At 40.5% G+C, this 17,716-nt stretch overlaps 2 protein-coding genes across 3 annotated transcripts in view; both read right to left on the bottom strand.

The window, feature by feature from the left end:
- The window catches only part of LOC114511020 (zinc finger protein 470), a 46,999-nt gene extending 42,139 nt beyond the window's left edge, over nt 1-4,860 (bottom strand). The window contains exons 1-2 of one of the 2 annotated variants that reach the window (XM_036012729.1): nt 4,530-4,860; nt 4,014-4,105 (exon numbers count right to left, since the gene is read on the bottom strand). In XM_036012729.1, coding sequence (XP_035868622.1) covers nt 4,014-4,105; nt 4,530-4,749 — 312 coding nt within the window. In that variant the 5' untranslated portion in view covers nt 4,750-4,860. The remainder of the gene's footprint in view (nt 1-4,013; nt 4,106-4,529) is intronic. The other variant, XM_036012728.1, reaches the window with a different exon arrangement.
- Nucleotides 4,861-9,802: 4,942 nt separating this feature from the next.
- The window catches only part of LOC114511023 (zinc finger protein 850), a 31,761-nt gene continuing 23,847 nt past the window's right edge, over nt 9,803-17,716 (bottom strand). The window contains 2 exon segments of the mRNA XM_028529616.2: nt 9,803-11,628; nt 13,966-13,989. Coding sequence (XP_028385417.2) covers nt 9,945-11,628; nt 13,966-13,989 — 1,708 coding nt within the window. The 3' untranslated portion in view covers nt 9,803-9,944.

Below are 17,716 nucleotides of genomic sequence, written 5' to 3'. Positions count from 1 at the left end.
GAGATATGGAACTTTCTAAATGGGTTTCCCAGTGTCATACTAAACCAGAGAAAACACGCACGTACAGAATCTTCTCCAGGTGTCAGAATTTGATTAGGTGTTTAACTTGTAATCTAAATAAAGATGAGAAAGAGTCATTAAAGACAAACAAACTGCAAAAGCAACTCTATACTTACAGAACAATATTTTGTATTAATATTTCACAAGAATTGAATAAAAAGTATTTTACATGAAAAATTCATAAAAGAGGTTTTTTGATCCCATTCAATTTAGTTTATTAGAAAGTATACAAATCAAATATTGGTAACAATTTTTTTTGGTAATTCTTTTTTAAAGCATGAATTCTAGCTATTGAGGCCCTATTGCTGTTTCATTGAAATATAATTTTAAAAGCGTTCTGATTTCATCTTAGTATGGTAAACTTTAATCCACAAAGTAAGAAAAACTGCAAACGTATTCATAGGAAATGATCAGGGTAAAGCACATTTTCAGGTACAAAAATGAATATACTGAATAGTTGATACTATATTAAATTAGCAAGACATTGGCTATAAGAGAACTTTAAGACTATATTAAAATATTTAATCAACAAATATTTTCTGTATTAGACACTGGGGCAAAACTGTCTAAAATCTCTGTCGGTGCCAGGTGACCCCTGCAGTAGGGAATCAGACAAGATAAATAAAGTAAAACAACTTAAAAGTAAAACATATATAGGTGATAAAGAGTTTAAGAAAGTGAAGCAGGAATGAGAGAAGTAAAGATCTGGTGGAAGGATTGGAATTTCAGACAGAAAAATGAGCAGGCAATTAAAAAAAATTATTTTGCCCTGGCTGGTGTGGCTCAGAGGATTGAGTGCTGGCCTGTGAATCGAAAGGTTACCAATTCCATTCCTGGTCAGGCCACATGCCTGGGTTGCAGGCTAGCACCCAGTTGGGGGCATGTAATAGTCAACTAGTTGGTGTATCTCTTACACATAGATGTTTCTCTCCCTCTCTTCCTCCTCTCTCTAAAAACAAATAAAAATCTTTAAAACTTTTTAAATTTAAATATGTTTATTGATTTTAAAGACACAGAGAAAGACAGAAACATCAACTGGTCACCACTTGTACATGCCCTGACTAGGGATCGAACCTGCAACCTTTTGGTTTATGGGACCATGCTCCTACCAACTGAGCAACCTGGCCAGTGCAAAAGGCAATTTTTGAATAAGCACAGAGTCAGAAGTGTCAGAGCTACAAGGGCTAGGTCATGTGGGGCCACCAGTCACAGGAAAGATTCCAGCCTCATTCAGAAAAGCCACTAGCAGACTTTGAGCAGAGAGTGACATCACTGTGCCTGCTGTGTTGGGAAGTGACCTTGGGAACAGGAGCAGAAGCAGGAGGTCACAGAAGCAGAGTTAGGACCAACAGTAAGGCAGTGGTGGGGAGCGTGGTGATGACCCTCAGATTCCAGGCACAATTTAAAACAATGCCCCTACGACTTGCAAACAGATCAAATACGGTCAGTGAGGGAAAAGAGAAGACAAGCACAGTGCGAGGTTTCTGGCCTGAGTAACTGAGAGCAGGGCTGCCACAGTCTGAGACAGACACAACTGGGGGAGAGGCCAGTTTGGGGGAGAATCTCAGGAATTTGGGTCTGGTAGTGTCAAGTGGGGGAGTTGAGTTGGATACACAGGCCTGGAGCTCAGAGGAGAGGTGTGGGCTAGAAAGGAGAATTCAGAAGACACCAGCATGTGGCCAGTTTTCACAGACAACAGGGAAGGTGTGCTGATGGACAAGAGAGAGCCAAGAACCGAGCCCTGAGGTGCACCCAGTTATAGTGAAGGACAGGAAGAACCAGCCACAGAAACTGAGGGTCAGGAAAGTGGAGAAAAGCCAGAAGAGGAAGGCCTCCTAGGAGCTATTGGAGGCGTGGGGATAACCCCATCAGGGGTTGGCAGCCACCTTTTTTGTAAATAAAGTTTTAGTGGAATACAACCCCACCATCCATTTACCTAAGGTCTGTGGCTGCATTAGCTTCAGGGAGAAGAGTAGAGTGGCCCCCTGAAAGCCTAAAATATTTACTACCTAGCCCTATACCCTGAAAGCCTGCCAACACATGAGCTATTTCAAGAACCAAAGAGAATCCAAAAAAGACTAAAAACTGAGTATTGCATTTAGTAATGTGGAGATCACAGGTGACCTCCTTAAGAGCAGTCTGGGCGAAAAAGGTGGAACCTGGTTCATATATTTATGAGAAACAGCTGACAAAAACAACTGTCATTTTAAGAAGCCACACAATCAAGTGGGAAAATGACCCTTTCAAACCAAAGATGCTGCCCTTCCCCCTTTTGCCTGCCAAATATCACCTCTCCCTTCAAAAGATGGCTCAGGAGTTGAATGCCGGCCTGCAAACCAAAACACCTCCAGCAATTCCCCACCAGGGCACATGCCTAGGTTGCAGGCTGGGTCCCTGCTTGGGGGCGTGTAAGAGGCCACCAATCAATAATTTTCTTGCTCCGCTTCTCCCTCCCCTCCCTCTCTCTAAAAATAAGTAAATAAAATCTTAACGAACAAACAAACAAACAAACAAACAAACAAAACAGCCTTGGCTGATATGGCTCAGTAGATTGAGTACCAGCCTGCAGACCAGAAGGTTGCCAGTTTGAGGGAAGGTTGCTGGTTAGGGCACATGCCTGGGTTGCGGGCCAGGTACCCAGATGGGGCCCTGCAAGAAGCAGCCAATCATTTCTCTCATACATCTATGTTTCTCTCCCTTTCTTCCTCCCTTCCCCGCTCTCTAAAAATAAATAAATAAAAATCTTTTAAAAACTAAGCAAAACATGGCTCAGATCCTGTCTCAGTAAACACTCCCTTATCTACTTCCACAGCACAGCCTGTGTCATACGACTGGTCCAAGCTCTTGTAGTCTGGAGCCTTTTTACTTCCACATCTTCCACCACAAGGCTGTGGGCTACTCGAAGGGGCTCAGGCTCAGCCACCTGTTTCTCCAGGGACTGCCATGAAGTGGACACCCAACAAACCAGGCACAGCACAAGGAGCAGTCATGTTTCCCCCAAGGAGTACCTTTCTGCTTCCTCAGAGTCCCTCGAAGCAAAGTGGCACAGGGAGGGGCTGAGTCACTTGGCCTATGAAGAAGGAACACTGAATGGGATCAAGAGGAAGCAAGGAGGGAGGCCCTGGGTAGCCCCACAGCCCATCACTCACCAAAATGGGAGGAAATGGGAACCAGCTCCCAGAGCACATCTCTTCAACTGAAACCTCTTAGCACTCTTATGTTCACTGTAGCATTATTTACAACAGCCCAAAACTGGAAGCAACCTGAGCACCCATCAACAGACAAATAGATAAAAAACCTTGTGGTACATTTACACAATGGAATATTATTTAGCCATAAAAAATGCAATCTTACCATTGTGCCAGCATGGAATGACCTAGAGGGTATTGTGCTAAGTGAAATCTAAAGAGCAAAACAAAGAGCAATAAACGAATAAACAGAAACAGTCTCATAAATAGAGAACAGACTGATGGTTGCCACAGAAGACGGGTGTTGCAGGACTGGGTGAAAAAGGTGAGGGGATTGTGCCCTGACCAGGTGGCTCAGTTGGTTGGAGCATCGTCCCATACACCAAAACGTTGCGGGCTTGATCCCTCAGCAAGGCACATACTTAGGTTTCAGGTTTGATCCCTGGCAACCCATTGATGTTTCTTTCTTTCTCCTTCCCTTTCTCTCTCTCTTTTTTTAAAAAAAAAAAAAATTCCATAAACAGATCCTCAGATGAGGATTGTTTTTAAAAAGGGAAGGAACTACAAAGTACAGATCGACAGTTACAAAATAGATGGTTGTGCAGTACAGCATAGGGTACATAGCCAATAATGTAACAACTGTAGATGGTGCCAGGTGGGTACTTGTAATCGTTAAACAGAATGTAAAAGTAACCTGAAAAATTTTTTAAAGTAAGCACTATGCAGTCCTGAAAAGCAAGGTGGAGACAGAAAACATGAACTCACCTGGGACATGGCTCCCGATTCATTCCCTGTCGCTGCAGCCTCCTGCTTGTGCCTTCTGCGCTGGAGAAGGGCGGCATCTCTGAAAGGCAGAACTGGGGGTCGGAGGAGACAAAGGGGCGGTCAGGTCTATCTGCGTTCGGACTCAGCATCCTGGAGACGCTGCCTTCAGGCTGAGTCTCCCACAAACCGTAACCGCAAAGGGCTTCCGCAGGTGGAGAACCCAACACTCTGGCACCAGCAGGATGAGGCCAGGCGTGAAAGGGCAGCTCGTACATGGATGGCCCTTACTCCCTTTCAGGCGGCCACCGGAGGAGCGAGGTGTCGGAGCGAGGTCCTGGGTTTCCAGGACCCTGAAAACGGGAGCGTCGGGCCGGTAACTCCGGGCCAGTCCAGGTCGCTGCCTGCACCAGTGCCGGGGTGCTCTGAATCACGTTCAACGTCCAGACTCTGGGTCCTCTCACCCTGAAGGGATGAGGTCGTCCCCACCAACCCCGCAAGGCCACCCGTCATCCTCACCTCTGGTCTCAGGCCCCATCATCACCGCTCGCCGCCGGCCCTTAGAAATGAGGCCGTTCCTGGAGCGCGGCCTTCCCCGGCCCCGGCGGTCCAGAGAAGCCGGGAACGCCACCGTCGCGCCTAGGCCCGCCCCGGGCTTAGGGCGGAGAGCGCCTCGCTGCGCCGGGGCCCCCAGCTTGTGCGTCCCCGCGCTCGCGGCCGCCCTCGCAGCCCCTCGCATGTCTCCAGAATCACACCCACCCACGCTAGGAACTCCCGGCCCCCTGCGGCCCTGTCCCCGCCCCGTGTGGACTCCAGCCGACCAGACCGACGCCGCGCAGGGCTCGCGAGAGCCAAGGGAGAGCCGCCGTAAGAAGTGGGCGTGACCGCCGCCGCCGCGCCCTCTGGGAAACGTAGTCCCGCCACTGTCGTGAAGGCGTCGCGCGGAGCGTGGACTGCGAGGCGCAGGTCCACTCCGCGATCACATGGCGTCCGTGCGCGAAGCCCCAGGCCTACAGGCCACCCTGCGCTACGGAGCCGTGCCCCAGGGAACTCTGGGAGTCGCGCTTGCGTGGGAGCGGCGGGCGCAGTTGCTAGGCGAGGGCGGGGCCTCCAGAAGAACGGACACAATGGTGGGCGGGGCAAGTACGTTGGTCCTTCGAGGATCGTCTTTCGGGGTGGCACCGTTGTCAGAATAGGGGGCAACAGTGCTGGGCGATGCCAAGTACCAGAGTTTAACACTGTGTATGTGTGGGTGGGTGGGAGGGATTTTATAACATCAATATATTATAATCTTATTTTTATAAAAAGAATAGCTCTGTATACAGGCAGATACGTTGACCAAAATGTTACCAGTCGTAGGATTATGATTTTATTTTCTTTGCAACTCTGTATATTATCTTAATTTTAAAAATAATATTCATTTGCCTCAAACTTTTTCCACCTGGGTGGCTCCTTGGTGTCATTCACTAGTCATCTCAGAGAAGGCTGCCCAGCCTCCCAGGCACAAGTACCACCCCTCATGACCTTTTTAAAACCCTCTACATAGCATTATCGGAGTTAGCTGAAGTTCTATTCATTTACAAGAATACGTCATAGGAGTGCCAGGGTGGGAAATGTGTTAATGAAAGTCATCATTAATAAACAAAAAGTGAAAGAAATCCTTTAAGCCCTGGCTGGCGTAGCTCAGTTGATTGAGTGCGGGCTGCGAACCAAAGTGTCGCAGGTTCGATTCCCAGTCATGGTACATACCTGGGTTGCAGGCCATACCCCCAGCAACCGCACATTGATGTTTCTCTCTCTCTCTCTCTCTTTCTCCCTCCCTTCCCTCTCTAAAAATAAATAAATAAAATCTTAACAAAATAAAAAATATTTTAAAAATCCTTTAATCATATAAATACGTGAGGAAAATGCATCTGATAAAATCCAAGATGCACCTGTAATTTAAGAAAAATGCTTACTAAACTAGGAATAACTTCATCTGAATAAAAGTAATAATAAAATTGTTCTAAACCTCAAATACTTTCATTAAGCTTTGGTTAAAATTATGCTTTTTTTTTTAAGATTTTATTTATTTATTTTTAGAGAGGGAAGGGAGGGAGGGAGAGAGAGAGAGAGAGAGAGACAGAGAGAGAGGGAGAAACATCAATGTGTGGTTGCTGGGGGTTATGGCCTGCAACCCAGGAATGTACCCTGGCTGGGAATCGAACCTGGGACACTTTGGTTCCCAGCCCGCGCTCAATCCGCTGAGCTACGCCAGCCAGGGCTAAATTATGCTTTTTTTTAGGTTCAGGGTAGAAAGAAAAAATGCTAACAGTAGTTTTGTGAATGGAAACCAATATAACAAACTTTGTCTTTTATTGTAAAGAATATTTATTCTTAACCTACTATAAAAGTAAAAAGTCTCAGCCCAAGAGTTTAAGTCTTTCCTGAGTTATATTTTTATGAATCTATCTGAAAGGCAGTAGAGTGAAAAAACCTGACTTCATCTAACTGAAATACTCAAAATGTGAAATAAAGTTTTTTCTTTAAAAAAAATCACTGAAGCCATAATCATTGGCTTCAGTGATTTTTCCATAATATGGAAAATTCATTAACCTTCATCTATAACTATCTTAAGCAACGGAGCTTTAGTTGGCAGGGGTCCTTAAGGTTTCTTGGGGTTTGGAGTTACAATATCCCAAATTCTCCCAAACCCTCATTTCAGTAACCACAATGCCAAACAAAACAGTGAGTTTTATTGGCACTGTGACATTTAGCAATCATACAGTGCTACAAGGAAGAAATCAACTAGACAACTATGTTACAAACATGGCTTGCATTCTAGTTCATGCCTTAAAGCAAAATTTTTAAACTGTAAGTCATCCTTTCTTTTACTTTATATTACCCAATTCCATATGGACAGGCATTACACATATTCCTTACACTGGCACATCTTGTACTCTTTCCATTGGTTTAAGGCAACAGTGATCTAGACCACAGCTGACTGTCGCTATCAGTGCATGCTTTCCTGACAGGAAGATTAGGACCCAGCAACTTTTACTCCATTTCACCCAATAACAAACTTTAACAATAATCCACATTTTCTGAGGATCTTTTGCATGAAACATACCCAATACTACCAATTTTTCTATTGGTTGGGTTTCCTTGATTGACAGCAAAATAATTTAATCTCATTTTATAAGGAAAAGAAACTACTGCTGGGATACAAGCTGGTAAGAACACGTACAAGGCCACCTCTAGCAAGAACAGCAGGAACTTATGCACCATCTTTGAATTGTGGCCAAATGATGTTCATATCATCTCCCACCTGTGTACCAAGGAGAGCATGTGATTGGATTAAAGTGAACCCTGTACAACTGCTAACACGAGCAAAACCTTATAGAATATCAAAGTGGGTCAAAGTGGCTCAGCAAAGAAATTTGTGTAAAATTGTTTGTTTTTTTATTTGTACTGTAGAGAAAAACAACTATCTGATATATATACATTTTCATAATTTTAACTTTATAGTTTATATATTTAAAACTGCCATATTATATTATATAGTTATAGAAATTAAATTTTCAATTAATAAACTACAAACACTTTCTGTGAGTATAGAGAGGTCTTATTCTGCATAATCATCTCTTGAACCAATTTTCCATAATTTAAGTAAACAGTTTACTAGTGTTGGACATTATAGCTGTTCTAAGTAATTTACAATTTTATAATAAATGTGCTTATGTGTGTATATTTCTGCACTTGAACTTTTAAGTTAAATGCCTAGATGTAGAATTGTGACAATAATTAATTAAATACATTTACAATGTTGACAGTTAACACCACATTGCCCTCTAAAGTGGTTTTCCAACAATTTAGCCTCCCAATGTATAAAAACATCATTTCTCACATCTGCAGCAGTACTGGAAACAGTGGTATCTAGAAGTTAATTCATTCTTGAAGGCTGTTCAAGAAGCAATTTGTTTGAAAACCAAATCATTGTCATATTCACACATTCTCTCTTTTGTTGCCTGAGAGAAGTGTGACCCATCATACAGGTATCAGCATGAGAGGGTTGTAAGGTCAAGAACCGAACTTGTGTTCAGCAACTGAGACATTTTTTCCATGAACAACATGTCTGAGAACTGAATTACTCAAGATGGAAGATGTTTGAGTACTTTGGTCTGAAAATATTAGTTACCCTATACATTCACATGGGTTGGATGTTGTTAGTGAGGACTTCTAAATTTTGCACTTATCTGGTAATTAGTATCATTAAGGACTTTATTTTATTTGATTGTTTTAAGCTAGAGTTAAAACAATGGAAGAGTTGCTAGTTGGTATGGTTTGCCGGACTGTATATCTTATCTTATCCTTGCTGGTTTCCAATAGTACTTTTGATGAGGGCTACATCCTTCATGATATACATTTGAACTATCTCTCAGCTCGTCCTGTACCTGTTAACGTTGCATACAGTGATTTATACCATGGAAAAGGTTTAAATTTTTTACATGGTCCTAAATGTCACTTCTCTTAATGGCTCCTAAACTCTGTGTTCTGTTTACCAAAGTCTTCTTCCTCGACTCAAAATGGTAGAAATATTCTACATTCTGCTCCTGAATCTTCATATGTGTCTTTTGTTACATCTCTAATCCATAGTTAATGCAATTGTCTGTAAGGGATAACATATAGATCTGACTTTATTTCTAGTTAGAGAACTACTTGTTAAACAACATTTAAATAATCCATCCCTCTCAATGACACGTCAAAAATACCATTTTTGTAATATACTAAATTGATGGGTATGTGATCTTTTTCAAAAATTTCTGAGATGCCTGCCCAGTTACTATCCTATGTGAATTTCAAAAAAACAGTCAATGCAAAAATATCATACAAAGATTGTGACTGCAATTGAGTGAATGTGCAGACATCTATACAATGTTGAAACTTCCACCTAAAAATCTGTATAGATCTCCATTTATCCCAAGTCTCTGTTCTTCTTCAGTAGAGGGTAATAATTTCCCTTCTGTATATAGCCGTGAGTAAATTCATCTATAATTTCATTTTATTCTGGGGTTGACATCACAGATGAGTTAGCCTCATGACAAAAATGTAATATTTCAAATATATTTTTCTATACTCTATAACAGCTTAATTACTGGCAACTTGAAAAGGGGCTAGATTATTTAAGTTCTCTATTTCTTTAATTTTATTAGTAACATTTATTTTTCTTCCTGGACTAAATATTAATTTTTCCCAGCAAATTCTAATTCATTGGTTCTTGTCTTATCCAGAGCTCCAAACACGACCTGTAACTATTCATCAGGTCATACTGAATTTCCTCACCAACAGAAGAACACAGCCTCAGATTCATGAGAAACCCACTCTTTAACTGTTACAACACCAAGCTTTAAACATACCAATGCTAATCCTCATCATCCATCAAAGATGGCATTTGAGTTCCAAACCTGTTATGATATCCTGGTACTGATATACTGTTTTCCAGAGTTTACTGTTTTATTAAAACAGGCTCTTAAGAATATTGACCCAACATTAAATAAGCACTAAAGAGTCAGGCACTATGCTAAACTCTTTATATGCATTGACTAGTTTAAAATTTCTTAACATGCCCTGGCTGGTGTGGCTCAGTGGATTAAGTGCTGGCCTGTGAACCAAAGGATTGCAGGGCACATGCCTGGGTTGTGGGCTATGTCCCCCATAGGGGGCACATGAGAGGCAAGCACACATTGCTGTTTCTCTCCCTCTTTCTCCTTCCCTTCCCCTCTAAAAATAAATAAATAAATAATATTTTAAAAAATAAATTTCTTAGCAGGGTCTTAGGAGGAAAGTAATATTATTACATTTACATTTTAAAAATAATGCTGTGGTAGTAGTGTGAACAATGAATTTCAAGGGGATTCAAAAGAGGGACAAAAGAGGATGCAAGGAAGTCAGTTCTTATACAATTGGAATAGTCCAGGAAAAAGGACTCGGTTTTGGACTAGGGCAATGAGAACTGAAATAAGTGGATGAATTCCAAAAATATTTAGCAGATATATCCACAGGACTTGGTGGTATAAGGGATGAGGAAAAGCTGGCTGACTGAGCAGACTCTACAGCATGAATTTTCTGGTGTTGAGCAAGGTATACACTTTGTCTGAAGACATTTCCACATTCCTTACATTTGTAAGATCTCTCTCTACTATGGACTCTTCTATGTAGATTAAGGTGTCCAGTCTGGCTAAAGGTTTTCCTACATTCCTGACATTCATATGGTTTCTCTCCTGAATGAATTCTGTGGTGAACAGTAAGGGACTGACGATGGCTAAAGGCTTTGCCACATGCACTACACTCATAAGGTTTCTCACCAGTGTGACATCTTTGATGACAAATAAGGGATGACTTTGTCCTAAATGTCTTCTGACAGTCAACACATTCATAGGGCCTTTGGCCAGTATGAAGTCTCTGATGCTGAGCGCGGGATGAACTATCACTAAAAGCTTTTCCACATTCAGTACATTGATAGGGTTTTTCTCCAGTATGAACTCTTTGATGTTGAATGAGGCGGGTAGTCTGGCTGAAGGCTTTACCACATTCATTACACTCGTAGGGTTTCTCTCCTGTATGAATTTTATAATGTTGTACAAGGTGTGCCCTCTGGTTGAAAGATTTACCACATTCCTTGCATGCATAGGGCTTCTCTCCAGTATGAATTCTCTGATGAGTGGCCAGCTGTGAACTGATGCTGAAAGCTTTTCCACATTCCTTACATTCATAGGGTTTTTCACCAGTATGAATTCTCAGATGACTAGCAAGGTGTATACTCTGCCTAAAGCCTTTCCCACACTCCTTGCACTCAAAAGGTTTCTCTCCAGAATGCACTCTTTGATGTTGAGTGAGTGATGCGTGATGGCTAAAGGCCTTCCCACAGACATCACATTTGTAAGGTTTCTCTCCTGTGTGAATTCTCTGATGTACAATAAGGGATGAGCCATAGCTGAAGGTTTTCCCACACGCATCACATTTGTAGGGTTTCTCTCCAGTATGAATTCTCCTATGTTGAATAAGGCCTATGTGATCACTGAAGGCTTTCCCACAGTTGACACATTCAAAGGGTTTCTCCCCGGTGTGATAATATCTCCAGTGACGAATAAGGGATGCATTCTGCCTGAGGGCTTTCCCACATTCAACACATTCATAGGGTCTTTTGCCAGTGTGACATCTTTGATGTCGGGCAAAGGAGGAGCCATCACTGAATGCCTTTCCACATTCCTTACATTCATAGGGCTTCTCTCCAGTATGAATTCTCCGATGCTGAGCAAGGTGCGCAGGCTGGCTGAAGGCTTTTCTACATTCCTTACATTTATATGGTTTTTCTCCAGTATGAATTCTTTGATGTTGAATAAGGTGTACATTTTGGCTGAAGGCTTTCCTACATTCTTTACATTCAAAGAGTTTCTCTCCGGTATGTGTTCGGCGATGTTGAGCAAGGTGTTGACTCTGGTTGAAGGCTTTTCCACATTCTTTACATTCATATGGCTTTTCACCAGTATGGATTCTTTGATGAACAGTAAGGGATGACCTCTGGGTGAAGGTTTTCTCACATTCGTTACATTTGAAAAGTTTCTTTCCTCCATAGACTCTTTTGTGTTTCTTTATCATGGAATTTTTGGAAAAACTTTTTATATCAGACCTGTGATTATAAAAAGTCTCTCCTGCATAATCTAGATGGACAAATTTCCCAGATTTGTTGTATTTGTGGTCTACTTCATAAGTAAGGGTTTTTTTGTAAGTGAGTGTTTCTTGTCTGATAAATGACTCTTGACTTACCAGGTGCCTCTCAAAAAAATCTCTAGCTTTCCAGTTTTCCCCAAAAACGCAATGCTCAAGTCCATAGTTTGTAATGCTCTCCATTAACACATCATCATACATGCATGGCTTCAGAGATAATTCTTGTGTCTCATAGCTAGATTCCCAATCTGAAAGACAACAAAAAAGCAAATGTTTCCTTTCATGGATTATAACAAAGGAAATATTTAACATGGAATAGGTAATTCAAAAATAATGAATCCCACAAAATGTATTATGTACAGGCATGTCAACTGAAAAATATGCGAGAAGATCCTGGAGACTGAAAGATCATAGAGGAATGTGAAACAGGTGATTAAGAAAATTAAATGTAACATAATGAGGCAAGTTACCGTCCTTGATTCTCTACTTCTAACTGATCTGCATAATAGCTTAATTATTTTAAAATATGAATATCATCGCAAAAACATTATTCCTACTGATGTTTGAAAATCTCTACAGTTCACAACAACCACAAAAATCTCATGCTTTGTGATGTCCCTTGGGGTTTAGGTGAACTCCTGGAGTTATCTTTTCATACACAGAAAATAGTATCCCTGTGAACCATCTCTATGTGCTTCAAAACAGTACACTCTTCATTTCTCACACATCTTGAACTTGAGGTGACATATTAAGGAATTTTCCCATTCATCTTTTTACTTTCTTTTTTTCTTAGATTTCACTTATTTTTTTATCTTTTATTTTTATTTTTAAACATTTTTAATTTACTTTTAGAGAGAGGAAGGGAAGGAGAAAGACAGGGAGAGAAATATCAATGTGTGGTTGCCTCTTGCACACCCCTTACTGGGGACCTGGCCCGCAACCCAAGCATGTGCCCTGACTGGGAACTAAACCAATGGCCCTTCTGTTCGAGAGCCAGCACTCAATCCACTGAGCCACACCAGCCAGGGCCATCTTTTCACTTTCGCTAGTTCAGGAAAGGTGTCACTTCTCAGGTCACATCTTAATGGGATTTTACCATGCGTGCTTCTGAAGATACTGGTTTTATAATAATAGGTTGGCATCGCTATTTTTTTTCTTTTATTTAATATTTATAATTATTTTTAGAGAGAAGGGAAGGGAGGGAGAAAAAGAGGGAGAGAAATGTAAATGTATGTTTGCCTCTCATGTGGCCCCCACTGGGGACCTGGCCTGCAACCCAGACATATGCCCTGACTGGGAATCCAACCAGTGGCCCTTTGGTTCGCAGCCCACATTCAATCCACTGAGCTACACCAGCCAGGGCGGGCATCACTATTATTAATTTCATTTTTTTTAACTGACACATAAGTATCTTTCTTACCTTGTCACCTAGACAATGTCTTTTTTTTTTTTTTAATTGATTTTAGAGAGAGAGAAGAAGAGAGAAGGAAAGAGAGAAACAGTGATTTGTTGTTCTACTTATTTATGCATTCATTGGTTGATTCTTGTATGTACCCTGACCGGGGATCAAACCCACAGCTCTGCATATTGGACAATCTTCTAACCAACTGAGCTACCCAGCCAGGCCTAGACGATGTCTTGAAAAAGGAGTAAATGTGCATAAACACTAGACTCATTTGGTCTCCAAGGCTTAGAAACTCCTATCTTACCTTAACATACCTATAACATACTTGAAACATACCTTAGTACCTGGCATACCAAGAAAACTCTGGACTAACTTATAATGGAAAAGCTAAAAAGTGAGAGAGATGAAGTTGGAGAAGTAGAAAATTGCTCATCACATATGGCCTGATAGAGTTTGCATTTTTATTGGTAATGGGAAACCAAAGAAAGATTTAAAGCAGCAGAGTATGTCATAATTGCAAGTAGCACCTAATTTTGGATTAAGAAACATCTGAGAAACCAAGAAGCTTATATATGTCTGTATGACTTAATGAAAGGGGATAGAAAGGAGCTGGATAAAGATTTTTGCAATATGAGTTATTAGGAGACCAAGTGGAAGAGATATGAAAAGCCCGTGCTAAGGAGTAATATTTCAACCATCCCCTAGGGCTTGGAAGGCTTGAGGAGACTTTTAAGAGGCATAAATGAAGAGGTATCACCTTTAAAAATGGCTGAGCTGTTACCTAGAAAGGATTCCCCTACTTAGTTGTCCCCCACTCACCTGGGAATGGGCTCGTCATCGCACTCTTCATGTCCCAAGGCTCCTTCCCTTGCTCCAATAAGGAGATCACATATGGCTTAGAGATGCAAAGTCCTGCATGCAAAAAAAGACATAAAAATTGGCTATGTTTTGGGTATTTCAGACTAAAAACCAGTTCCTTAATAATGACAAAATAACAAGATAGGAATGATTAGGGAAAGGGGTACAGCATGTTTTTAGGGCATACTACCTAAAGCTTCAGCCATAGTCTAGTGGGACTGCCAGAAGTGAACTCTATGAAAGTTAGACCATTTTCTAAGGGGTCAGGGGCAGAAGTTTAGCCGAGCATTTTTAGAGGATCATCTGACAGCAGTCAATGAATATTGGAAAGAACCTCTAATGGCAGTTTGAAATTTCAGTCAAGTTAACTTCTTTAAAAAAAAAAATCAATACTCTTCCAAGTATGTAACAGAATCTAGAGTCTCTACAATATGTTACATTATTTATAGCATCCAGGATAAAATCCAAAACAGCAGACATAAAAAGAAAGAGGAAAAAGTGCATCATACTCAGAAGAAAAGGCAATCAGTGGAGATCCAAGAACTAGCAGACTGGGAATTTAAAACAGCTGTCACATCCTGGCTGGTATGGCTCAGTGGATTGAACACCAGACTATGGACCAAAAGGTCACTGGTTCAATTCCCGGTCAGGGCATATGCCTGGGTTGTAGGCTATGTTCCCAGTTGGGGGAGTGCAAGAGGCAACCAACTGATCAATGTTTTTCTTCTTCTCTTTCTTCCTCCATTTCCCTCTCTCAAAAAATAAATAAATATAATCTTTAAAAAATGCAGCTATTGTATCTATATTTAATAATATAAAAAATTCTCAGCAGAGAAATAGAAACTATAAAAAAAAAACAAGTGGAAAGTACAGAATTAAAAAATACAGTATTTGGCCCTTGGCTGGTGTGGCTCAATAGAATGAATGCTGGCTGGCCTGTCAACCAAAAGGTTGCTGGTTTGATTCCCAGTCAGGGCACATGCCTGGGTTCTGGAACAGGTCCCCAGTGGAGGGAGCGTGAGAGGCAAACAACTGATTATCTCTCTTACATAAACGTTTCTCTCCTCTCTTTCTCTCTCTGTCCCTCTCTCTAAAAATAAATAAAACCTGAAAAAACAATAAAAATAAGAACAAAATGCATAGGATAAAATTCAACATTAATTCATAATTTTTAAAAATCCCTTATTAAAAAAAGAGTACAGTATTTGACATTTAAAAATTTACTACATGGGCTTAATAAGATATTAAAGAGGATAAGAAAATAAATGATCTAATTTGAAAAACAGAGAGAAAGATTATAAAAAGTGAAAAACCCTTAGTTTCTTGGGCACGATATCAAACATTTGTAATAAAAGTACCAGAAGATGGCTGAAAAAATATTTTAATAATATAATGGCCAAAAATGTCTCAATTTTAATAAAAGACATAAATTCAGTTTCAGATGCTCAGTGAGTCACAAGTGGGATACAAGGACCTTCTAGAGAACAGAAAGCTAGTCTACCCAGTGAGTTGATCCCAGGCCTGAGAAGTGTCCATGTTAGTTTCTCTGATTACAAGTTAAGACATGTTCACAGTTTGTGCTTCAGTGGTTCATTTGTTACATGTTGATAAAAAGATACAAATTTTAAAATTGATATTCTAAATTTATAGTAATCCAGCTACATTCTTGGTGAACCATGTTACTGCCTACTGAGTGCAGGAGACCAGTAACAGTCACATTATTGCCTAGGGTCCCAACTGCTTAAAAATCATACCCATGGAATATCTGATAGATAATCAAATTCATTAAGTCTGAAATTTCCATTAGTCCCTAAATATCCTCTTTCTTCCCTGATTCTATGCTGATCTACACAATATAAAAAAATTTTATTCATAACTAAAAATGTCAAGAACCCCTAAGCATAAATTCTGAATTATGCACAGAGGAAAAGGTCCTCACCCAGTGATACCAGGCTCTGATAGTTCTCCAACATCATACTCCTATATAAACTCCTTTGAGCAGGGTTCAGCCAGTCCCATTCCTCCTGGGAAAAGTCTATTGCCACATCCTTGAATGTCACCAAGTACTGAAATGACACAAATACATTCTGGATTAAGCAATGTTCATGTCCACACATGACTCCAACCTGAAGTGTTAAGATGTCCCTACATTATGTTAGAAATAGACCTGGAAATGAAGACACAAGCTCCAACCTAAGATAGCACTAACTGAAGAGTTAAACTGCATTGTGTACAACTGTACTAACCCATTTCCCATCACTGGGAAATATCGACAGGTAGCCACAGGACAGTAAACCAAGGCTTCAAGGCAGGACCCACACCTATGGTGGAACTTTCAAAAACAGAAACAAAAAGAATATCTAAATTGATACTTTGCAAATGGTACTCTATAGGATTTAGTGTTCAGGTGAGAACAACACTGAATTGATGTAGGTGATTTTTTTCCTAATACAATTAAAATAATAAATATATTTAGAATGCAATATTTTAAAAATCATCATCCTTGGACATGTTTTTATTGCTTTTAGAGACAGAGAAACAGCGAGAGAAACATCAACAGGTTGCCTCCCATACATGCCCTGACTGGGGATGGAACTCACAACCTCTTGATGCGCTGCATGACGCTCCAACCAACTAAGCCACTGGGCCAGAATGCAATTTCTTATGCTATGCCATACCAGAGTAAGCTGGGAAGCAATATGAGGACTCACCCAGCATTAAACATTGAGATAAACATTGATTAGGTGCCTCCCATATGCTTACAAACTGGGACTTGAACCTGCAACCTAGGTATGTGCCCTGACCAGGAATCGAAACTGCAACCTTTTGGTGCATGGGACGATGTTCCAACCATCTGAGTAACCCGGCCAGGGCAAAATGTGTATTTTTGTACAAGATTAAAAACAAGTAAAACTGAAATTGGCCCAATAAAATCAAATACACGCAGGAATTTAATGCAACATGTAGGTGTCAAGCCAAATCAGTGAGAAAGAGATCATTCAATAACAGCTAGTGGGTCAACTGGACAGGTAACTGAAAAAAAAATGAAACTCTGCCTTACTTATCATGATAGGTTAAACATTCACTGTAACTATTTTTTTTAAGATTTTATTTATTTATTTTTTAGAGAGGGGGGAAGGAGAAAGAGAGAGAGAGAGAAATATCAGTGTGTGGTTGCCTCTCACGCATGCCCTACTGTGGACCTGGCCTGCAACCTAGGCATGTGCCTGGACTGGGAATCAAACCAGCGACCCTTTGGTTTGCAGGCTGGCACTCAAACCACTGGGCCACACCAGACAAGACCATTTACTGTAACAATTTAATGTAAAGTCAATTTATGGTAATTTGGAACCTTATAGAAAACAAAATCACAAAAATCAACTCTAATTTATCAGAAACTTAACTGTGATGGGTAAAACACATGTTTTAGGTGGAAAAATAAAATACCTACATTCTCTAGGGGTAGTGAAAGTTTTTTTAAACAAAACACTAACTATGAATGAAGAGAAAACAGTATCTCTTTATACCTAGATTGACCCTGAATGAAATGGAAGCTGAGAAGTTACTGTCTCGTAAGAGAAGAACTGGGAGGCAAGAGGGAATATTGAAGACCTTTTAATTTTATTCTAAGCACATTTATTAAATTTTAAATTTGGAAAAATTAAGTAGGATGAAATTTTTTAGGTGAACAAATGAGGCTTCGAATTCATAGGTAGAAACTAAAGAAAAACTTCAA

This window comes from Phyllostomus discolor, chromosome 12 (genome assembly GCF_004126475.2).
Source record: "Phyllostomus discolor isolate MPI-MPIP mPhyDis1 chromosome 12, mPhyDis1.pri.v3, whole genome shotgun sequence".
Lineage (NCBI taxonomy): Eukaryota > Metazoa > Chordata > Mammalia > Chiroptera > Phyllostomidae > Phyllostomus > Phyllostomus discolor.
The sequence above is the reverse complement of the archived record's forward strand: the minus strand, read 5'-3'. Positions and strand labels throughout refer to the sequence as shown.